The sequence below is a fragment of the Mrakia frigida genome, assembly GCF_051309035.1.
Source record: "Mrakia frigida strain ATCC 22029 unplaced genomic scaffold BDY24scaffold_43, whole genome shotgun sequence".
Classification (NCBI taxonomy): domain Eukaryota; kingdom Fungi; phylum Basidiomycota; class Tremellomycetes; order Cystofilobasidiales; family Mrakiaceae; genus Mrakia; species Mrakia frigida.
Window position 1 is genome coordinate 70153 of NW_027481238.1, and position 20922 is coordinate 91074.

The following is a 20922-nucleotide window of genomic DNA, read 5'->3' on the forward strand; positions in this document are numbered from 1 at the left end:
GTGATCTGGCTCGCTATAGTCGAACTACCCCTCCTGCTTGCTCTTCCCTTCGATCCGACGACGCGTCGTCTCAAATTCTTCAGCCGACTCTTGTTCTTGCCTCATTCCTCACTTTCCTTATTTCTTGACCTCAAATTGCACTAGATATGGCCTTTCTCAGCTTTCCTTCTTTCGTGGCTGTTGGTCTACAGGCGATGTAGGAGAGGAGAGAGAAGACTCAGTCGAGTTGCTCGCCCCTCTCCTTCGAGAGAGGAAGGTCCGATGTGTTGTGGAAGCTAGGAGGCCAGGCATCGATAACAGACATAGCGGGTCGTTATACTGAAAGAAAGCAGGAAGAAAGAGGATCTAGGGAGCGCTACAAAACAAGCAAGCAGGGAAAAAGGAACGAGCGACAACGAAAAGCGAGGGAAGGAAAGGATGATAAGACTCGTACAGGGATTTAGCAAAGCAAGAACGAACGTAGAAAAGAGGTGACGCGGGTACGATCAAAAGGAATGGAAAAGGAAGCAAAAAGAAACCACGACGCGTCGAGCTAGTCCTCCGTCTCCTCCATCACTTCAACAGCCAGCCTCATCACCTCGTCCAGCCCTAGCTCAACCTCAGTTCTTCTCCTCTCTTCTGCCTCCCTCCTCATCTTTTCCCTCCCGTGCGACATGGACGTCGTCCAGCTTCTCGCTGCTCGGTTCGAATGGGAGGGCGACTCGACGACGACAGAGGAGGCGCTCGAGGAAGAGGAGTGTTGGTGAGCTTGACTGGGCCTAGAAAGGGATCTGGCGTCGAAAGAAGAGAGAGCGGGAGAGGAGAGGGAAAGGGAGATGCAAGAGGAGAGAAGAGCGAGGTCGAGAGGAGGTTGGTTTCGAGGAGTGGGAGTCGAGGCCGCGGAGGTGTTGGCGCGTCGCTTTGGAAAGCAGAGGCAGAGGCAAACGATGGTCAGAAGTCGCTTTCGCTGGCGAAAAAGCTAGAGATGGAAGACAGACTCACTCGAGAAGTTCTTGATACGGTCGAAGTGGCAGAAAGGGGAACGAGGGTCTTGGTGATGCTCGAGGAGAAAGGGTCGTGAGGGGGGAGCGAGGAGGAGGGTATGGGAGTCGAGTTGTGATAGTTGGATTCCTGTTTGAAGCGCAGAGGGAGGATCAGTATCCCTTTTGGATATCAGAGAGAAGCCTAAACTCACTCCAAGAGCTGATCGCTTCCTTAGGATTCCTCTGTTCTTCGTCGAAGAAACGGGAGTTCGGACGGGTGAGCTTCCGATGCTTTGAGGACTCTGCTTGAAGAGAAACCAGCCATGTCAGGATGTTTTTCCTCCCGAAGGATAAACGATCGAGAACACTCACCTCCAATCTAGGGACTCCGAGTGACAAGGGTCTTGAGAAGTTGGTTCGAGGCGAAGGAGGATCCGAGGAGAAGGAGTACGAGAAAGCTGGAGGTCGACTTCCTCCAGCTTTCTCGTCGAGAGAGGAGCAGGAGGACGAGGTCTTCATGCCTGGAGAACCTCGGACGAACTTGAAGAAGGCGGGTGAAGAGGCGAGAAGGGTGGTGAGAGCTGGGGAGGATTTCTAGAAGGGGAAGAGAGAGCGGACGAAGGTGAGCTTCACAACAGAGGGAGGAGGAGCCGAGGAGGCCTCATGGAGGAGGACGAACGACGGTTGGAAGGACTGGGGAGAGAGATTCCTGGAATCCAAGTGAGACTCGACGAGTCTCTGGGTGAGGAGGAGGTACTAGAACGCTGGTAGAGAGGGATTTGGTGCGTTGTCTCTGTGGGAACGCAAAGGAGAAGGAGAAAGGACTGAGGTGAGCTCGACTTCCCGACCTCATTTTGCTCTTTCGTTCTCCTCCTTGAGCAACTTCCCACTTCTCTGCCCCATCCTTCTACCATGAAGAGCAGGTCCATTTACTCACCTTCCCCTCTTGCTCCCGGACTCCCCACTCAAAGTCTCGGACGATCGCTCGACCTCTCGCCCTCCGTCCGTCAGCCCTCTCCCTGTCCAACCTCTCTTCCCTCTCTTTCACCTCCTCCCACGCGCTAGCCTTCGTAGCAGGCGATTGAGTCCATTCCGAGAGTGGGGAAGGAAGAAGAGTCGAGTGAGCATGCCGAAGGGTCGGAGAGGTTTTGATGTGAGAAAGGAGAGGAGGAGGTCGAGCGGGTGTTTTGATCTTCGTCTCGAACATGGTGCTGTTTATGGAGGAGAGTAAGAGGGGGAGGGAGGGAGGGAGGGAGAAGGGAGGGACGTCGACAGAGGAGGAAAGGGCGAAAGAAGGGAAAACGTGAGTGAGAGTTGGGTGAAGACGAGCTCGAGTTTCATTTCGAGTTCAGTCTCGCCGACTGCTTTCCTGCGTCTCTCTCACTCCCTCGACTCGTCTTACAACAGCCAGTCACACTCGAATCCATTCCAAGATCTCCCTTCTAGTTGTATATCACGCTAAGAAATGGTTCAAAGCTCCTGCTTGACCCTTTCCCGTCGTCCCTCCTCCTCGGCCCTCCTCTCGTTCTCGTCCTTCATGACGAACTTCCAGACCCTCGCTCCATGCTTCCGGACCTGAACCCCGACGAGGTCCTCTGTAACGATGGTGGGGATCTCGTTGGCTCCGAAGTCGGTGGTTAAACCGGCGAAAGGGTAGTGAGGAGCAGCCCAAAGATCCTCGGTGGTGAAGTGAGAGGAGCGAAGAGAGGGAGCCTGTGAACGAAAATAAAGATAGAGAGAGGTCAGTGAAGTTTCGAGCGTCTCGAGGCAAAGTACTCACATCGAACTTGAAGATCGTCTTTAGAGCTACGTCCACCGTGACGTCTTCGTCCGTCCAGTTCACGACAGCAACGACGTACGCTCCCTTCTCCAGATCTCCCTTCCAAACCTGAAGCTCTCCCTGCTTCCCTTGGACCCTCCTAGCAGGCCTTCCAGCTCCATCGGGGTGTTGGTTGACGGCGATGACAGCTTTGTTGGAGAGAATCGCCTTGGTGGTATCGTCCTGCGTCGAACGAAGAGAAGAGGGGGTCAAAACGCCGACGCGACGGAGGGCGAGGTGAGACGCGTCCTGGTTCAAAGCAAAGAGAGACTCACCATGATCGTAAGATCGTTTCCGAGAATCAGAGGAGACTTCATCATAGCCCAGAGACTGAAGTGGACGATGTACTGATCGGTGCTCATACCTCCACGACCGACTGGAGGAAAGAAAAGGAGAAGGAAGAGGGAGAGGTCAGCGTTCGAGCTTCGACGCGACTCTATTTCGAACAAACTCACCTTCCAGCATGTCGAGATCAGCCCATGAACCTCGAACGACTTTTTGAAGGACATGCACGGCCTTTTCAACGATGTTGGAGACTGAGCAGAAGTACCCAGGGGGGCTGTCGAAGAGAGTGAAGATCTTAGCGCAGAAGGTGGAGGAGAAGAGGGAAAACGAAACTCACTTGACGGAGTCGGCAGTGACGGGGCAGTCGTCCGATTCTCCATCGAACTTGTCTTCGATATCTCCAGTCGCTCTCCACGAGTTCGAGATCGTTGCTCCCCAGTTCGCAACGCCTGCGAGGAAAAGAAGGGCGTGAGGGAGAGCTCGAGAAGAAGGTAATCGGAGGCGAGCACTCACCATCTTCTCCCCAAGAGCACAGCGAGTAGAAGATCGGTCGTCCAGTTCTCTCCGAGGCCGCGAGAAGAGCATCGCTCATCACCTTGTAGCTGAGAGGAGAACGACATGTCAGGGGCTGAGGCAAACGAGACGCGTCGAACAACAAGAAAAAAACCGAGCCCACTCACCGATTGAACGAGATGAGGGGCGTTCCATACCGCCCAGAGTTGAAGCAGTTGTCGTATTTGAGGTAGTCAAACCCCCAGTCGCTGTTGAAAAGACTCGAGGTCAGCAGTGGCGAAGGGAGGACGAGGGAGAGAAGACACGAACGCGTAAGTTTCCGCATCGATTTCCTCGTAATCCAGACTCCCGAACTGCAAGCCACAGGTGTGGGTTCCCGACGACGAGTAGATCCCGGCCTTCAATCCCATCGCGTGTATCTCATCGACGAGGACCTTCATTCCTCTGGGAAACTTCTCCTCGTCGACCTGAGGTCGTCCATCCGCATCTCGAGTCGGTGCGTGCCAGCAGTCGTCGATCCTGGGAGGTGAACGACCAAGAAGGATATAGATGCGAACGATCAAAAAGTAAACGAGAGCAGTCAGCGAGACGTGTTGAAAAACACTCAATCGCGGTGCTGCTGCTGCTCATCGCTCCAACTCACAAGACGTGATCGTATCCTAGATCGGCGAGACCTGATGAGACGAGAGTTTGAGCTGCAGCCACGATGATTTCCTCGGAGATGTTGCATGCGAACTGGTCTGAAGAAAGGAGGAAGAAGAGGAAGGTCAGTTTGAGCTCGAGCTCAATTCCTCCCTCCCTCCATCTCCTCCGAGACCTCGACGACCTCCTGCCCGCTCTCTGCCGCCGATCGTCCTCGAGAATGGATATAGATCACGACTCACTCCAAGTGTTCCACCTTTTGACCAAACCAGAGCAGAGAGAGACGAAAAAAAAGTTCAGCCCTCCTTCTCGCCTCTGAAGCTCGGCGTTTCCCCGCCTGGTCCTTCTCTTCGTTTGATCGTTGAGCTCACCCCATCTGAGGGACTGCAGCCAGTCCGTTGTAAGATATCATCGGAGGAGCATTGTTATGTGCCAAAGCTGGTGCTGCGAGGGTTGTCTGAGGGGAGGAAAAGGTGGCGAGATGGAGGCAAGGGACCAAAACGAAGGAAGGCAGGGAGGTCAGCTTCACGGCTCCTTCCTTTTCGATCTCTTCGAGCATGAACGAGGAGCTCAAGGTGCATTGGGTGGAGGAAGATAGATACGAACGGCGAGAAGAAGAGCGAGAAGAGACATCTTGAGGGAGTCGTTCGTCGTGGTTGGAGGGATCAGGAGATGGAAAAGTTGAGCTCGCCCTCACAACGGTGTTTTCAGCCGACGCCTCCAAGACCTCCGGAGCTTGCCCTCTTTCGGGCTGAAGCTCCTTCTTCTGTTCCCTTTGGGAGTTTGGCTCTCCCTCCTTGAGCTCAAAGAGGAGATGAAAAAAATCGAGCCCGAGAGCTCCGAGCAAATTTGAGAAGAAATCATGGGCGATCCGATTCAACTAAAAGAAACGACCCTCGACGCGGTTCTGCTTGGGTGAAGTCCGCCTGCTCAGAGCTGCTTCTCCTCGAGAACGCACTCCTCGACACCATCGCTCGTAGCGCAGGGCTCGTCCCCTCCGTGCGCGAAGTTCTGCAGTCGAGCGAGAACCTCGTAGTAGGCGAGCTTGGGCTCTCCGTTTCTGAGGGAAAACAAAACGCGCGCGTCAACATTCAGTCAAGGATCGAGAAGGAAGGAAGGAAGGAGGGACTCACTTGTCGAAGAGAGTTCCAGAGGCCTGAATTACAGAAGAAAATCATGAGATAGGTCAGAGAGCGTCGAGGACTTCGCAGCGAGGGAGGGAAGCAGCTGAGGAAGGACGCGTCGAGGAAAAGAGAGACGAAACTTACCACGCCTCGGTCGGGGAAGTCTTCCAACCATGATTGGTCGTCTCGAGCGTTCCAAATGACATACTGCAGACAGGAGATGAAGATGAGAGATTTCAGCGACAGAAACGAAGAGAACGGGGGACGAGAAGCGACTGACTTCGTTGCAGTTTGAAGAGTACTAGGAAACCGAAGGGTTCAGTAAGGCTTGCTCGGGCTCAGTGGAAAGACGTCTAGCTCACGAGACAAGCGTCGAGCATGTCGCCGAAGATAGCAGCCTGAGAGGAAAACAGTGGATGATCAGCGACGGAGAATCGAAAAGTCAAGAGAAGGAAGCTCACCTGGTACCGGTAGCTTTCAGTCGAGTTGTCTGCAAAGATCGAAGGGTGTCAGCTACGAAAGTGTCGACTGTAGGGATTCAACTCACCCGTGAGCCAGACATCGATCTCGGTGATGGCTCCCTTGAGTCCGAGAGACTGTGAAGAAGAACGAGAGACGTCAGTGCGTTTTCGCGCTTTGATCTGCGAACACGCTTTACTGACCTTCAACTGGTCAAAGTTCCAGTGCTGATCAGCCTTAGAAGGGTAGACTCCAGCTTGAGCGCTGTCTGTGAAGACCAAAACAAGCTCGAATGAGCGAACGGAGGGACGCGTCGTGAAAAAGAAAAACTCACAGTGCGATTGAACTCCGAGACCGTCGATAGGGACTCCGGCACTAAGAAGAGATGCATTTGGAAAGTGTCAGCCTTTGTCAAGAGCGAAAGAGGGAGATAACAGAGGAGAACGGCGCGTCGACTCACTTCTTCAGCCTTCGAATCGTCTTGAGCGCACACTGAGCTTTCGCTCCTCCTCCGACGTTGTAGTCTGCGTGAAAATAGGTCAGCCTTTATTCACCTTAGTGAAAGAGAGGTGGCACTCACCATTGAGGTAGAGGCCAATCCAGGGGGCACCGAGATCATTCCTCGCTTTGTCGGCAGCAATGAAGGCAGTATCGATCCAGTTCGAGTCGTTGAAGAGGATGGTAGAGTTGGCCATCTAAGAAAATGTATTAGCAAGTCAGCTTACAAGGGCGAGGGTGAGGCAAAGAGCAAGGAAGACTCACTCCATCAAAAGCGTAGTTGGGCCATCTTTGCGAACACGAGACGCGTCAGTTCCAGCCTTCAAGAGTTCAGAGCGGAAGCGCGCGTACCTGGTAGCATTCACAGCACAGTAGGCTTCTCCGATTCCAGGGTAGTGGTTGTCGGTCCCTGGCGAAAGAGGAGTGAAGGTCATGAATCAGTTTCACGACGCGTCTTATTTGAGCGACAAAATCGAGACTCACAAGGCTCGTTGACCTGGTATCCCAATCAAAATCAAAGTTAGGCCAGTACTGAGCTGACTTAGCAACCTTCTCGAAACAATCCGAACTCACAACATCCCAAGAGAACACGTCGGGCCCCATTCCGTGAAGAACGCCGTAAACGCTCTCAGGAATAATCGTTTCGTTCAGTTCCTGAGCGGTGTAGTTGCCGTTGACCATCCAATTTGGCCTTTGATTGTGCCATATGAGGTTATGCTGGGATTCAAAGTCGAGGAAGGGGGAAGAAAGTCAGCACGACGTTCGTGTGTTCCTCGTTCGCTCCGAGTCGAAGAACTCACTCCTCGGTAGGCAAGTCCTCGATCGAAAGCGTAATCTCTGGTTTGAAGGCAGGCAGTAAGGTTGAACTCTCCAGGTCCGGGTTGGGTGGAGAACATCTGCACGGGAAGGGAGGGGAAATCGTCAATCGACCGACGCGACTCCGGGATCGAAAAGGAAAAGAGTCGAACGGGAACGAACCTTGCAGTTGTTCTCGGCTACGGCCATGTTGAACGTTTCCCTATAGAAAACCCAAACATAGTTTCAGCTTCAGCTCGCTCCGTCGCACTCACCGAGCGACGGAACCCCCAACGCACCTGTACTTCTCATCCGTCCACTCCGCCGTCTGAGGGTACAAGCTCGGATCCGCCACGGTAGACCCAAAGTAGAACTTTTCTTCTCTTCCTCTCCTAGGATGAGCGTCGTTGATCTTCTGAAGGACCGATCGAACGGTAACGTTCGCGTTGAGGAGGGAAGAGTAGGCTGGCGAGTCGGTGAGGAGGGAGACGTTCCTGATGACGGGAGAGGCGGTAGACTGTCCTTGGACGTTGAGAATAAGGAGCTGGAGGAGAAGTAGGAGGAGCGAGGAGGAAGGGAAGAGCATCTTGAGGAGATGGAGGTGGTGGTTGGTAAGTGAAGAGCCAAAGATTGGGCGGGATTGAAGAAGGGAGAGAGGCTAAGCCGGGTACAGTGGATCGGGTAGAGACCGAGTTACAGCAAGCACCGAAAACCATTCAGGAAGAGATGAGAGCTGGTGGAATTGAAAGCGAGAGAGGAGAGAGACCGACTGACCAAGACGAAGACGCGACGTGTCCTCAAGCCTGTTCTGAGCCTTCCTGAGCTGTACAGAATCGACTGGGTCAGCAGATGCAGAGTTTGCGAGCTAGTCTAGCCGCATCGATTCGAAAAAGTTAGCACAGGACCGAGAACAGAGAGGGAAACGAGACGCGAGGTCGACGCGTTCTCCTCTCCTCCTCTTCCTCCCCTTCCTCGACGCGTCTCTCTCTCCCCCTTCGGCCTCCACCTCCTCTCTTTCCCCACCCCTCTCAAGCACTCTCTATCTTTACCACAACGCACTCCATCACATACTCACAAAGCTTTAACTCCCTTCCATGTAAAAAGTCCCACCAGACCGAGAAAACGCCGCCTTCTCTTCAACGAACCACGCGTCTCCTTCCATCCTTCCAGATGAGTACACTGGTTCCGAGCCTTTCAAAAGATACCGAGCGGCTCTGGAAGGAAGGGATGGGTGTCTGTAGCGGGACGCCGTCGAGGAAGAGATCGGGTCGGGTTGCGCTCCCCGTTCCTCGTCTCTTCGCTCTCGTCTCTCCGTTCTTTCCCTCCTCCTTCCTTCCCTCTTTCCATCGAAAAACACCTTCCAAAGAACGTAAAACAAGGCCTCATATAATCCACCTTATCCCAACCTATCGGAACTCACTAACGAACCCCGCCAGAACTCAAGCTCAAACTCGACGCGACCGGGATCCGTTTAGCTGATGCTGATGAGTTTCTGGACCTGTAGGAGTCAAAACGAAAGCGAGTCAGTACGCTAGAGAGGGCGCGTGGGGAGAAGGGGGGGAGAAAGAGAGGGAGGAAAGAAGGAAGGAACGCACCGACATCAACGCTCGATACCTCACGTCCGGGTTCTCGTGCGTCATGAGTTCCATGACTCTCGTTTTGGCTCCTAGGGCGTTGACGAGCCTGATGAAGAAGGAGTGGGAGTCAGGATGAGTTCGTAGGGAAAGAGGCAAGGAAAAAAGAAAAGAAGGAAGGGAGACGAGACGAGACGAACTTCTTGCCCCTCTCGCAATGCTTGACGTACTGTCCGACGTCCGCACAGGCGACGGCGAGAACGAGAGCGTCCGAGGAGTTGAGGAGGAGGTTGACGAGGGTCCTGCGAAACCAACCGAACAGGAACGAAGGTCAGATCGGAGGAGAGGAAAAGAGGAAAGAGACGAGACGAGACTCACTTCAACAGCTCTCCATCTCGCTCGTTCAACCTGACGGCGTTCTCCTTCCAGAACTGCTCCGACTCGTGCGGTGGGGACCACGTCAGGTGACCCGACTCGAGCTCAGAGGTATACTCGTCCCAGGTCCTTTGTGTTTCGAAAACGGAAGAAGGTCAGCTCTCTCGTCTCGCCTCGTCCTCTCCTCTCTCTCCTTCTTTCTCCCAGCACTGCGATAAGACACGAAGACTTACGACAATCCTTCCGCCCTCTCCTTCAACGCATCCACACAGATCCCCAGATCCTCCACGACCTCGTCGTCCCCCCACTTCCTCCCCTGGAGGGAGACCAACGCAGGCAGGATCTTGGCCGCGAGCATGGCGGGCAGGTTGATGGTCGGCGCGAGGGTGATGAGGTTGCGAAGGGTGGCGATGATGACTCGGAGGACTTTCTCCTTGGGAGAGGATTGGAGAGCGTGCAGGAGGGGAGGGAGGATGGAGAGTTTACTGTGGGAAGGGAAAGGGAGGGAAGGGAACGGAAGAGTGGTGTGTGAGCTTCGAGGGTTTCGGGTTCTTCCTTCGAACTGTTCTTGGGGATCAATCTCCTTCTTTTTCATCCCTTTCCCTCCTCCTCTCCATACCTCGTCCTCCTCTCGGTTCTGTACACCCAGACTTCGAGCCAAAGGAAGGAGATTAGACTCACCGATCGATCCCCTCGCTGACCTCCCTGTCGAACGTCACCTCCCAGAGACAGAAGCCCGTCTGGTAGAGCATCTGCGGCGAGCTTGCCGAGGACTTGATAATCTTGATCAGAGGGCTCAGGACGGGAGCGGGCGAGTCTTCGAGCGACCAGACGAGCTGACGGACGGGGGCGGAAGCGAGGAGGAGGGAGAGCGATTGGAGGGCGATGTCTTTCGAGTTGAGGGAGGATCCTGGGGAGCGAGGAGCGGGAGATTCGAGTCAGTGCGAGTTGGAGAGGGATGAAGGAGTAGGGAAAGGGGATATTCACCGGTAAGAAGGGAAGAGAGGAGGTTGAGCAGAGGCTTGAGGGTCGCGGCTGGAGTGGGAGTCTTGCTCGCTCTGTTGTTTCGTCAATCAACGAGCATCAGTTCCCTTCTCCCTCAATGAAACTCAAACTATAGATTACTCACGAGATTAGAACCGTCAACAACTGAGCCGCTCGAAGCTGGATGTACTCGTCAGGCAACGAGAGAGCTCTGGTTCGGTTCGATTCGAAGGAAGGAAAGGAGGTCAGCTCTCGTTCTCGCTCCGTTCTTCTTTTCTCCTCTCCTTCTGGTACTCACTTGACGAGAGGGCCGAACGGAAGATCCTGGTTCTTCTCACTGAGGGAGAGGAAGAGGTTGAACCTCTCGGGCGACTCTGGAAGAAGGAAAGGGAAAGGGAAGGCGGAGATGGGAAGGGGTCGAGGTCAGCTCCGTCTCTTCGTATCTCTCCTTTCCTTCCTTCCTTCGTCCCTTCCTTCTTCTGCCCGGCGAGAAAGTGGACTATATGCGCTCTTCCACCAGCACTCCTGTTACGCACACCCTCTCTCGAAACCAACGAAACATTGAACCCGACTGACGACTCACCAGCCAACATGTCCCCCATCCCGACCAACACCGCCTGCACGGTATCGACCCTGACCAGCTTGCCCAGCAGCGTACAGAACAACTCGGCGTACACTCCCTCCTCGTGAGCAAACACTTGCAGCTGCTTCGCTCGTGGTTGGCGGTCGAACTTCTTGATCAACGAGAGTTCCGACGAGGTGATGAGCGAGGCTCGTTGGTAGCCCTAGATTGAACGGAGGCAGATTTGAGGCCGAAGAGGAGTAGGTGAGGGAGGATTTGAGTCCGAGAGAGAGCGAGCACGAAGGAGGTTGAGAAGCAAGAGAGCAGAGGGAGCGTCAGTCGACGAGTCCGGAGAAGGGCGAGAAGGGAACGGAAGGAGGTCCAGCAGGAAGGCGAGGGTTCGTAGGGACTCACGTCCCAAGGAATAGGTTTCGAACGGATCTTGGCTGTTTGATCAGAGAGGTAGAGAGAAGAGATGTCCATAGTAGTGAAGAGTTTGAAGGGGGGGAGGGGAGGGGAGGGTGGGGGTTGGAGAGGAGGAAGAGGTGAGGTCGACGATTCGAAGGAGCGACGACGACGAAGAGGCCTGGGCTGAGCTGGGTCTGAGCGATGATTCTAGTTGGAAGGTTTTCGGTGGGAGAAAGGTCATGATAGAGAGGAGGCCTATGTACACACGAGAGTGAGAAGAAAAATCGTAAAAGAAAAGAGGGAAAAGAGAAGAAGGGAAAGAAGAACGTGGTGAGATGGAGAGGGTTTGGAAAGCTACTAGAAGGGAAGGGAAGGGAAACAAATGAAGAGAGGGATGAACCGTAAAAGAAAGAATGATGAAGGAAACTACAGAAAGGTCAAAGAAGCGAAGCGAAAGAACGGGAGGATCGAGACGAATCGACCACTCGACGACGACGACGCGAGGCGAGACGAAATGAGGTTCGAGAGAAGAAACGAGCGAACACAGAAACACAAAGAGCGTATAGGCGAGAAGGAAAGGGTAATCCAGACTGAAAGGCACGTAAAAACACGAAGCATGGGCCTATCCACGGCCATCAAAACAACAAGACGCGTCGACGTCAGAATCAACGTCCTCTCCTCTTCCATCCCAACGAGCTCTACTCACGATTCCATCCTCCCCGTTTAGAACGTAGTTCCTCTACCTCCAAAGACTCCGTTGTTAGTGATCATTCCTGCAAAGCGACGAGCGGAACGAACGGTTTAGCTTGATCGAAAGAAGAGAGAAACGATGTACGGAGAGGCTCACCTTTTCCTCCGTAGCCGCTCGAGGAAACACCCTGGGAACGAGAATGAAGAGTCAGTGAAAGAGATAAAAAGGTGGGTAGCTAAACAGAGACTCACAGTGATAGGGTTGACGTTGTTAGCCCCTGAGAGAGAACGAGACGAAAGAGAACGTCAGTCTCAGTCCAAGCGCGCTCGCTCTCCCGACTGGGAGACTAAAAGATATAGCGCGTCCAAACACTCACTCATATAAGCGTTGACCTTCCTCAAGTACTCTGTCTCGTTCAATCGATCGGGCTTCATCTGCTTGTCCCTCCAGGTTCTGGCGAGGAAGAAGACCGTCGTCGAAGCGAAACAGATCACCACGACTCGGATGACCAGGTTCGGGATCTCGTTGAAGCCGTACTGGCGGAAGGTTCGATGAGAGAAGTATCAGCGGAGAGTCCGGGGTAAGAGAGAGAGGGTGAGAGGACAGGGAGAGGGAGGAAAGGGCGATGGGAGGGCTGAGAGACGGGGGAGGGAGAGGGCGATTCGAGGAACGAGAAGAAGTATAGGTGTACTCACGACAGGCGCCCTAGCACCCCAAGGTCCGTAGCCAATATGCCAGACTATCCAAGCAACAAAGATCCCAGAGTCAGCATCCCAACCGAGCGAAACCCAGAAACTCTCCTTCACTCACTGGCCTTCTTCTCGACCAAGCTCAAATCCTTCCAATCTCCCTTCTCCCTGCCCTTCAAATGACCCATCAACCTCTCCCTCCTATCACCATCCATCATCTCCCACGTATACTCGATGTTCCACAGAGGAGGAACCCTTCCTCCCTCGGGACCGAACCACTCCTTGTTCTCGGTCGGTCCAACGTCCCAGATGGGTCGAAGCGTCGTTCGAGGGTTGATGGCCGAGAGGTGATCGTATTCTCCGTAAAAGAGCTTGCCAGGGAGAGGAAGGATCCGAGGATCGGTCTTGATGATCCGAGCAGGGAGGGCAGGGAGAGCTGGGATGTGAGCGCGGAGGGAGGGAGGGAGGAGGGAAGGAGGAGGAGGGGAGGCCGGGGTGACTTGGTGGTTTCCGGTGTCGTCGTTGAGCGAGAGAGAGGCGGTGGAAGATTTTCGAAGGCAGAGGAGGTGAGAGAGGGTTTGGGAGGAGGGCTTGAGGAGAGAGAGAGGGAGGAGCGGTCGTTGGAGCATCTTCCTTTGAAGAGGGAGGTGAGAGATGGAGGGGAAGGAGGGAGCCTCGACTGGGGAAACGGACTTAGGCGAGCGGAGGCAGATTTTTTGTAAGATTGCTCAAAAGTTAGGAGGAGTGTAAGAGACTGGACCTGAGGTTGATAGGATGTAGGAATAAAACGGGTGAGAAGGTTTTCTACAGCGAAGGAGAAGCGATCATAGCCAGCCCTTTGCGCTCGAGCTGGTCTTCTTCTCGTCTCTCCCTGCTCCTCGTCAAGTTCGGTCCAAGAAGTGACGAGAGCGAGCACGACCGGACCAGCTGAAGTCGTAATCCCGAAGCTGATTACTCCTCGTTCCTCTCGTTCCACAGAAACTCGAACCAAAGTTGGCGAGCGACGGACGAAGGAGTCGGATCGCAATTCTGCCTTGTCGACCTGCGGTTCTCTCGGAGTAGTAACGTGCAGCAAGGTGTAGAAAATCATATGTACGGTTTGTTTGCGGGCGTGTACGAAAAGACGAAAAGATCGAGCGGCTGAAGAAAGCGGAAGGAAGAGAAACGCGTCGAAGTCAGTTCTGGGAAGGGGAGTTGGAGACTGCAGTTATAGAATCGTTTGAACTCACCACTGTTCGAAATTCCAGGCGAGTACTGAGATGGATGGGCTCGTAGTTGTTGACGTTGACGTTGTTGGGATTGACGACGAAGGGCGCAGGACGCGTCGAGACTCCTGACCGACGTTGAAACAAGGTCAGCGAGCGAGTCCGCGTTGGGAGCAACACAGGAGAGTGCGACTCACCTAGATCTCCAACTCGACCAGGAAGATCGACCTGAACCTCTCCTCTACTTGCTCAACGGCGGCTTCAACCTCCCTCCTCTCCTGCTCCGATCGAACGACGAGGACGACCGTTTCGAACTGATTGATAGGAGAGGGTGGTTCCCTCAAAATATCGAGGGACTCCAAAAACGTATCTGCACCTTCTGCTTCGAAACAGAGGGTGGCAAGGTGGAGCCGGAGGACGCGGCGAGGGAGGGAGCGAGGAGGGAGACCAGCGAGGGAGTGGGTGTATGAGGCCAAGAACACGACGAAGGAGCCCGAAAACTCCAAAACCTCCGTACGAGTCCACTCCGCGATGAGAGGGGCACCACAGAAGGGAATCCAGGCGGGTTGGTCTGCTCCACGAGCGACAGCGTACTCGACTCGGAAAGGGTTGACGCGAGGAAAGAGAGTCAAGCGAAGGTATTTAAGGAGACCGCAGTTTCAAGACTGATGAAAGGCAACTCGGAGGGATTGGATAGGGAGCGGACCGGGCTGCTCCATTCTCTCGAAGGACAGGAGAGGGGGGTCGAGGACGAAAGGGAGGGAGGTGAAGTCGAGGGAGAGGTGTTGGATTTGGGAGAGCGAGAGGAGGGGGTCGATTCGAGAGGAATCCTACGGGAGGCATAGCGACGAGCGAGAAAGCAGTCAACTACATGCATTTTGGTCTTGAGATATACAACGCAGAGCTCACCTTTGTCTGTCTTCCGTGCCCCTTCCTCTCACAAAACAACATCTTCAGACTCTCCGCCGTCTTGACCTCGACGTCCTGGTACAACAGCGAGCTCGTCGAAGAGAGGAAGTCGAAGTTCACTCTCCCTAGAGCTGCCAGCGTCGAAGCGTCCGACTCCCTGAAGACGAGGAGGAGCACATCCCATGGGAAGCGGCGACGAAAGGAAGGAGAGGGGAGCTGAGAGGGAAGTGAAGGGTCAGCTTCAGCGAACGCGTTTGAAGCTCTCTTTGAAGGGTGGGATAGCCTACTGACTTGGAATGTAGAGAAAGGCATCAGAAAGTCTAACATGGGAGGGAACTTGAAGGTTTAGGTGTGGTGATGAAGCGAAGAGGAAGGAAGGGAGGAGGTCGTCGTCGAGGAGGACAAGATGATTCGAGCTCTCGTTCTCCTTCCTCTCCCAAACCCTCACGACCGTTTAAATCCTTCTTCTCGGTCCCCTTCCCTTCTCTACTCAGGACTTCCTTCTCAGCTCTAGGATTTCGTAGACGCCAATCTCGCTTTCGTCGGTTCTGTAGGAGCTCTTCCTTTGTTCGTTCAACTCGTCCTCCTTCCCTCCATCTCGTCGGACCTCTCCCATCTCTTCTCAAGCTGACCTTTCTACGCTTCTTTGGGTTCACTCTCAGCTCATTCCATGACCTCTCCTCGACCTGCTCAACTCCTTCGAACTCCCTCCCTCAATCTCCCGAACGGCGACGAGCTCGAAGCGATTCAAGATCAAGATGGGTCCAGCTTCCTTCCCTTTGGATCCTCGACCGACCTCCTCGCTTCCTTGGATCCCTACGAAGGAGACGTCAGTGGATGGTTGAACGATCTGCTGGATCCACTAGAGGATGAGATGTTGAAGGAGGGAGATCAGGTGAGTTCGTGGGTCGAGTTGAGCTCGTCGACGGCGAGGGAGGAGAAGCGAGGAGCCGAACCTGGTGGAGGAGAGCTTTGGGCGTGTTTGTACTGGAGCGTGGCTGGCGAAGAGCAGAATGTCGAAGTCTGGGATTGAAGGATATGCTGCTGGGGTTCCAGGTCGGGCGAAGGAAGGAAAGGAAGGAGTCGCGAGCTCACCTTTGAGGTCGAGCTGGCATCTCCTCCCTTCCTCCTCCTGCAACAGCTACCATCTCTCCTCGACAGTCTTCTTGGGTCAAAGGACTGACTATCGCTCCTCTATCGACTTGCTGCTCTCCCAGATGGACCTCACCGCTCTGGACAACAGCGTTCGAACCCTCCTCGGACGTCTCTCCGGAATCTCTCAAGACACGTCTGCTCAGCTCGAACAAACCATCCACGACATCTCCAGGACGGTTCCTCGTCTTACCTACGACCTCCAGTTCATGCGGGAATCAGCAGCTTCCCTCCATCTCTCCCTCCACACCGTCGAAGCCAAATCAGCCTCGTCCTCCTCCCTCGACGCTCTCAACCACTCCTCCCTCTCTCCTACCACCGAGCATGGACCCGAAGGAGATCGTCCTGATCAGGAAACCGTCGCCGTCCTCGAACGGCTCACCTACCTCGACAAGGTCAAGACAGGAATGGAGTCGACTCTCGCCGTCCTCCTCGAAGCGGAATCCTGGTCGTCCCTCGAAGCCGAGTTCACCTCCCTCCTCGCCGACTCCCTCTTCTCCAAGGCAGCTGTCAGGCTCTCGGAAGCGTCCAAGTCGGTATCCGTGTTCACTCACAACACTACCGAGTACGAGGCTCGACGGAGCTTGCTCCTCAGTCTGCAGAACCACCTCGAGGCGTCGCTCAGTGCAGCTCTCGTCAAGGCGATCAACGAGAAGGACAAGGACGGATGCAGGAGCTTCTTTGGGATCTTCGGGATGATTCAGAGGGAGGGAGAGTTCAGAGGGTACTACTACGGGTCGAGGAGAGCTGCGGTGGTGGATATGTGGGACAAGGCCAAGCTGGTGGATTGCGGAGAGTCGTCCAACTCGAGGTCAAGAGGAGGAGCGCTCGACTTCGACATGGCCAAATCGTCCTCGCAAGAAACCGGTCGGTCAGCAGCAGCCTCCCCTCCACCACCCACCTCTCTCAACATCTTCCTTCCTCAATTCTACACCAACGTCCTCCTCCTCATCTCGGAAGAACGAACCCTCCTTCCAGCCATCTTCCCCGATCCTCAGCCCACCCTCTCCTCCTTCATCATCTCCATCTTCGACGCTCTCGCTCCCTCCCTTCCTCAACGACTCGAATCCCTCCTCGAGTTCCACGGCCCAGCAGCTCTCACGGAACTCATCAAATCCTTCAAGGCTACCGAAGACCTCGCCGTCGGGATCCAGTCGACGATGGACAAGCTCGGATTCTCAGCCGCCGTCTTCGCGACGAGTCCAGGTCCCATCGCCTCCGCCTCGAGTCCAGGAACGGTACCAACAATCGGAGGAGGATCAGACGAACCTAAAACAACTCGAAGTCGTCGTTTCTCTCGTCGCCTCACGGCCTTCTCCATCTCGGTTCCTCGAATCGAATCCTTGGACTCGAGCACAGGAGGAGCAGGAGGACCTTGGGAGAACGCCATCTTCGAACCCTTCCTCGACTTCCAGTCCGAGTACGCCTCCCTCGAGTCTCGTCTTCTCGCCTCGCAGCTGGATAGGGAGATCGGATCCAGCTCGTCGTCGTCGTCGTTCGGAGGAGGAGAGGGAGAGGACTCGGCTAGGATCGTCTGGGAGAGGTCGGTGGCCGTGTTCGGGATGGTCGAGGGAGCGTTGGAGAGGTGTCTGGCTTTTACGCATGGTTACGGAGCGGTTGGACTGGTGGGATCCATCAACGAGTTGTTCGCTTCGTTCTTGAAGAGGTGCGGAGCTCTCTTCAAGGACGGAGGAGCCAGGCCGAAGACTGGGAAGAAGTCTGGAAGGAACGGAGACGCCGACGACGAGCTCGATTCCATCGACTTCGACGGAATGGACTACACCTCGGAGGACTGGGGAACGTTCCAACTCGCCCTTCACCTCCTCGGAACATGTCGAGGAATTCAGGATCGACTCGCGTCGTTCGAGAGCAAGCTCATCCTCTCCCTTCACCAGGTCGCCCAAGCCTTCCTCGCCGCTCGAGACGATCCCTCCGGACTCTTCGTCAGTGGAACTACCCGAGGAGCGATCTCCCTTCTTCAGCAATCGTCGCTCAATACAAAGGAACTCTACGAACTCCTCGAGCACCTCCCAGCGCCTTCCTCCTCCTCCCACACCCAACTCAAGACTCCCTCGTTCTTCCCTCCCTCCCCGGCAGTCTCCCACACCTTCGGAGCTCAGGTCCCATCCACGCCTCAATCCAACTCCAGCTCTCCTCTCCCTCATCTCCTCGATCCATCTCGGAAATCCCTCACTCAGTTCACCATCTCCTCCCAACTCTTCCTCCAACAAACCATCCTCTCCCCACTTCACCACCTCCTCTCCACCTACCCTTCCCTCCCAGTCTGGACCCAAATCACACCCGCACCCTCGAAAAAGAGCAACGCTCTCGTCGTCCCTACCTTCTCCCTCGATCCAACCGACATCGTCTCCCGCGTCGGAGAAGGACTCCTCAACCTCCCGAGACTGTTTGAAGTCTACGCCGACGACGACGCTCTCGCTTTCTCCATCGAAACCCTCCCCTTCATCGATCTCGAAGCCCTCAAGGAACTCACAGCCGAAGCTCAAGGGGAAGCCAACCCCCCTCCTCCCAACACCACCGCATCTTCGTCGTCGGACGCGTCGTCGAAACCCAAGATCCCGCTCCTTTCCCAAGCGGCCGTCTCGCCACTTACCTCTCCAACTTCGAACATCCCTTCCTCGTCCCTTCCACCACCATCATCAGCAACCCAGCCTCCTCCTCCTTCTCCCTCCCATCCCGTCCCTGCGGCTCTCGACCCAGAAACCGTCACCTCCCTTCACCTCTCCTCCCTCACCCTTTCCCTCCTCAACCACCTCACCACCGTCATCCTTCCCTCTTTCCCTACCCTCAGCACCAAAGGATCCGCTCAGCTCGGGAGTGATCTGGGCTACCTGGTGAACGTGGTGAGGGCGTTGGACGTCGATTGGGCGGAGGGAGAGGAGTGGAGGGAGTTGATGGAGGCGACGGAGGAGGAGTTCAAGACGAGACTCGTGGAGAGGAGAGAGAGCGAGAGGAACGGGGAGGAGTCGGCGAGGGATGTGAGTAGGGGGGTGATCTTGGAGAGGGTGGGGAAGCTGAGAGGTTTGGGGTCGTCGAGTTAGTTTTGTTTGTGGGAGGTTTATTGGCTTTCGATTTGAGTTCAGTTAGACTAGATTCTCGATGTTTTTGGAATCTGGCATGTGGTGAGGAAGAGAGAGAAAGGCGAAAGTCGAGCAGAATCTGCGGAGATCTTCCCCAAAGAGCAAGGGAGCGAGAGGGAAGACGACGAGTTCGACGCGTCGACGTGGGACAACGCGCCTTCCTCACCGAGTCGTTGGGCAGCTCTCGAGTCAAGAGGCCACGAGCAAAGAGTCTCGAAACAAAGGCCGAAAAAATTGCAATCAAAGAACCAAGCAAAATAACACACCAAAGACTAATAGAACTCCTCGTGCACTCCCGACCTCCTCGTCTCGGGTCCCCTCAACTTCCCAGCCCTCGCCCTCGCATCGATTCCTCCAGGGAACAACCCTCCCGAGTGCGTCTTCATCCTAATCTTCCTCTTCTGGTACCACTCCCACCCAGCCCTCATCACGTCTCCCTTCGCGTCGAACGGACTCGGGATCTCGCAGTAGTTGTGTCGAGCGGTTGGGTGACGGAGGTAGGTGACGGTGCAGAACTCCCAGTTGGGCTGGATGTACGCTGGCACGAAGAGGGAGGGTCCCGAGTAGGCAGGGAGGTGGAAGTGGAGCGAGTTGGGAGCGTCCGTGGGTTCGGGAGGGAAGTGGGTGGGCGTGAGAGGTTTGAAGGAGGTGGGAGGGGAGCGTTTAATGGTCACCCGAGGGAAGGCGGATTTGGGTTTGGAGTCGGTTTGGGAAGGGTGGGGAGGTTGGTCGAGGGGGGATTCTGAGCTTGAGGACTCGTCGGCGGTGGTAGTGGAATCCTCCTCGATGACGGACGACGTCGACGAAATGGGAGGTTCAACAGTGTCGTCGTCCTCCTCCTCCTTCGATGCCTCCTGCTCGATCTGCTCCTCGCTAGGCTCCTCGACCTTGGCTCCCGTCTCCGAAACCGTCTCTCCAGCCTCCCACTCCTTCAAGGTCATCCCACAGAACTTCTTGCTCTGGACGATCTGAGCGATCTGAGACTCGTCCGTGAGTCCGGCGTACTCTCGAAGGAGGATCGACCATCCCTCGTCGGTGTCGTAGTCGAGTCCTAGCGATCGAGCTCCAGCGAGAGAGACCTCCTTGACGGAAGGACGACGAAGGAAGGGGACGGCGGCGGGGTTGACCTCGAGGAAGTCGCCTGGGAGGAGTCGGATCTGGTATTGCTTCTCCTGAGCAAGATGGAAACGGCACGATGGCGACAAGATGGTCAGCAATCTTAGCTCTACCCCTGAAAGCTTCTACTTCCATCTATACCGAGTCGAAAGAACGAAGAAAAAGGGCAACAAAAGAAACTCACGATGTTTCCGTTCAACCTGACGTGCCCTTCCCTGATCATCTGCGCTGCCTTCTGCTGACTGGTAGCGAAGCAAGCCCTGAAGAGGACGTGATCGAGCCTCCTCTCGATCTCCCTGAACATGAAGGGACCGATGGGAGCTTGGGCGGCGTGGTATCGGTAGAGCTGCTCCTTCTCGATCTGTCGACGACCTCCTTCCTTCCCTGGACGAGAGAACTTTGTTGCCGAACCGACGGCGATGTTGAGGTTGGGGTTGGTTCGTTCTCCGGAGGTGATGAGAGGGAGGGAAGCGGGGAGGTACCAACGACGGAACTGTAGATGAAGAAGAGGGAAGGGAGAGCAAAAAGGGGAGGAAGGAGAAGGGAAGGTCAGCTTTGAGCTTGAAGGGAAAAGTCGAGACGAGACGAGCTCGTTTGCTCCTTCCTTCCTTCCCTCCTTCTTCGTCCATATAGAAAGGGATAAACGGAGTAAACTTACACCTCTCTCCTTCAGCCTCTGTCCCCAGTAGCCTCTGAGTTGTTTCCGAGCGAAGAACTGGTTCTGATAGATGGTGTCCTTTGTTCGAGCGAACGAGTACTGGCCCTGGAGAGGACCGATGTTTCGCTGCCAGATGTTGAACAGATTAGGAGCGTCCCAGGCCTGGAAAGGAAAGGGAGAGAAGATAGAGTCAGCAACGACGAAGAGATGGAGACGAGCCCGAACGAGAAAGAGAAGGGAGATCGAGAGAGAAGAGGAGACGAGAGAAGGAAGGGAAGGAGGAGGAGCTCGGGTTTCAATCTCTTCCCTTCCCCTACAGGACCACTCGCTCAGACTCCTATAGAACCCAAAGCTAAAGAAACTCACCATTCTCATGACAGCCCTTCCGGGCTCATAAGGAT

The 20922-nt window shown here is 55.0% G+C and overlaps 7 protein-coding genes across 7 annotated transcripts; 1 reads left to right on the forward strand and 6 right to left on the reverse strand.

Moving 5' to 3' along the window:
• Positions 1 to 327: 327 nt before the first annotated feature.
• Positions 328 to 2272, reverse strand: BDY24DRAFT_402905 (uncharacterized protein). Its single transcript, XM_076642298.1, has 6 exons — positions 1900 to 2272; positions 1642 to 1755; positions 1335 to 1556; positions 1175 to 1264; positions 982 to 1110; positions 328 to 898 (listed from the first exon to the last, which is right to left on the reverse strand). Exons 1-6 carry the CDS (start codon positions 2167 to 2169, stop codon positions 533 to 535), a joined length of 1191 nt encoding a protein of 396 aa, XP_076492682.1. The 5' UTR covers positions 2170 to 2272; the 3' UTR covers positions 328 to 532.
• A 94-nt stretch (positions 2273 to 2366) lies between these two features.
• On the reverse strand, positions 2367 to 4909 carry BDY24DRAFT_402906 (glycoside hydrolase family 27 protein). Its single transcript, XM_076642299.1, has 12 exons — positions 4828 to 4909; positions 4593 to 4678; positions 4464 to 4477; positions 4223 to 4319; positions 3889 to 4098; positions 3747 to 3827; positions 3580 to 3668; positions 3404 to 3515; positions 3237 to 3340; positions 3057 to 3157; positions 2743 to 2964; positions 2367 to 2675 (listed from the first exon to the last, which is right to left on the reverse strand). The coding sequence occupies exons 1-12, from the start codon at positions 4852 to 4854 to the stop codon at positions 2433 to 2435; spliced, it is 1386 nt and encodes a 461-aa protein (XP_076492683.1). The 5' UTR covers positions 4855 to 4909; the 3' UTR covers positions 2367 to 2432.
• Positions 4910 to 5090: 181 nt separating this feature from the next.
• BDY24DRAFT_444816 (endo-1,4-beta-xylanase) lies at positions 5091 to 7813 on the reverse strand (the record flags this gene model as incomplete). Its single annotated transcript, XM_076644877.1, has 19 exons — positions 5091 to 5281; positions 5355 to 5377; positions 5490 to 5552; positions 5626 to 5646; positions 5708 to 5743; positions 5807 to 5835; positions 5893 to 5941; positions 6008 to 6072; positions 6139 to 6179; positions 6265 to 6328; positions 6385 to 6499; positions 6567 to 6591; positions 6654 to 6711; positions 6786 to 6798; positions 6876 to 7019; positions 7103 to 7198; positions 7281 to 7320; positions 7397 to 7641; positions 7769 to 7813. The coding sequence occupies 19 exons, from the start codon at positions 7811 to 7813 to the stop codon at positions 5152 to 5154; spliced, it is 1302 nt and encodes a 433-aa protein (XP_076492684.1). The 3' UTR covers positions 5091 to 5151.
• A 652-nt stretch (positions 7814 to 8465) lies between these two features.
• VMA13 (H(+)-transporting V1 sector ATPase subunit H) lies at positions 8466 to 11114 on the reverse strand. Its single transcript, XM_076642300.1, has 11 exons — positions 11007 to 11114; positions 10614 to 10815; positions 10329 to 10404; positions 10176 to 10241; positions 10034 to 10104; positions 9728 to 9956; positions 9280 to 9531; positions 9050 to 9175; positions 8872 to 8973; positions 8693 to 8780; positions 8466 to 8595 (listed from the first exon to the last, which is right to left on the reverse strand). The coding sequence occupies exons 1-11, from the start codon at positions 11073 to 11075 to the stop codon at positions 8569 to 8571; spliced, it is 1308 nt and encodes a 435-aa protein (XP_076492685.1). The 5' UTR covers positions 11076 to 11114; the 3' UTR covers positions 8466 to 8568.
• Positions 11115 to 11911: 797 nt separating this feature from the next.
• On the reverse strand, positions 11912 to 13252 carry BDY24DRAFT_215409 (uncharacterized protein). The gene is made up of 3 exons (XM_076636535.1): positions 12502 to 13252; positions 12387 to 12430; positions 11912 to 12227 (listed from the first exon to the last, which is right to left on the reverse strand). The coding sequence occupies exons 1-3, from the start codon at positions 13007 to 13009 to the stop codon at positions 12003 to 12005; spliced, it is 777 nt and encodes a 258-aa protein (XP_076492686.1). The 5' UTR covers positions 13010 to 13252; the 3' UTR covers positions 11912 to 12002.
• A 2041-nt stretch (positions 13253 to 15293) lies between these two features.
• BDY24DRAFT_332081 (Golgi complex component 7-domain-containing protein) lies at positions 15294 to 18633 on the forward strand (the record flags this gene model as incomplete). Its single annotated transcript, XM_076637132.1, has 3 exons — positions 15294 to 15401; positions 15712 to 18246; positions 18319 to 18633. Coding segments are annotated over 3 exons (2958 nt in total), but the record flags the coding sequence as incomplete, so codon positions are not given.
• A 386-nt stretch (positions 18634 to 19019) lies between these two features.
• NAM9 (mitochondrial 37S ribosomal protein uS4m NAM9) lies at positions 19020 to 20890 on the reverse strand (the record flags this gene model as incomplete). The annotated part of the gene is made up of 4 exons (XM_076637580.1): positions 19020 to 19601; positions 19827 to 19919; positions 20048 to 20356; positions 20522 to 20890. The coding sequence occupies 4 exons, from the start codon at positions 20888 to 20890 to the stop codon at positions 19020 to 19022; spliced, it is 1353 nt and encodes a 450-aa protein (XP_076492688.1).
• Between the last annotated feature and the right edge of the window lie 32 nt (positions 20891 to 20922).

Excerpts from the sequence above, each read along its gene's own strand:
- VMA13 (XM_076642300.1), bottom strand. The coding sequence starts at position 11,075 with ATGGACATCTCTTCTCTCTACCTCTCTGATCAAACAGCCAAGATCCGT. Across the intron at positions 10,105-10,175 it reads TTGTTGACGGTTCTAATCTC|AGCGAGCAAGACTCCCACTC; the intron begins GTGAGTAATCTA and ends ACGAAACAACAG. Across the intron at positions 8,781-8,871 it reads CATTGCGAGAGGGGCAAGAA|GCTCGTCAACGCCCTAGGAG; the intron begins GTTCGTCTCGTC and ends CTTCTTCATCAG.
- BDY24DRAFT_402906 (XM_076642299.1), bottom strand. The coding sequence starts at position 4,854 with ATGTCTCTTCTCGCTCTTCTTCTCGCC. Across the intron at positions 4,679-4,827 it reads TTCTCGCTCTTCTTCTCGCC|ACAACCCTCGCAGCACCAGC; the intron begins GTTCGTATCTAT and ends TCCTCCCCTCAG. Across the intron at positions 3,158-3,236 it reads TGATCTCGACATGCTGGAAG|TCGGTCGTGGAGGTATGAGC; the intron begins GTGAGTTTGTTC and ends TCTTTCCTCCAG.
- BDY24DRAFT_215409 (XM_076636535.1), bottom strand. The coding sequence starts at position 13,009 with ATGCTCCAACGACCGCTCCTCCCTCTCTCTCTCCTCAAGCCCTCCTCC. Across the intron at positions 12,431-12,501 it reads CTTGGTCGAGAAGAAGGCCA|TCTGGCATATTGGCTACGGA; the intron begins GTGAGTGAAGGA and ends TTGCTTGGATAG. Across the intron at positions 12,228-12,386 it reads GGGGTGCTAGGGCGCCTGTC|TACGGCTTCAACGAGATCCC; the intron begins GTGAGTACACCT and ends ACCTTCCGCCAG.
- BDY24DRAFT_402905 (XM_076642298.1), bottom strand. The coding sequence starts at position 2,169 with ATGTTCGAGACGAAGATCAAAACACCCGCTCGACCTCCTCCTCTCCTT. Across the intron at positions 1,557-1,641 it reads CCCCAGTCCTTCCAACCGTC|AAATCCTCCCCAGCTCTCAC; the intron begins GTTCGTCCTCCT and ends TTCCCCTTCTAG. Across the intron at positions 1,265-1,334 it reads TCGGAGTCCCTAGATTGGAG|AGTCCTCAAAGCATCGGAAG; the intron begins GTGAGTGTTCTC and ends CTCTTCAAGCAG.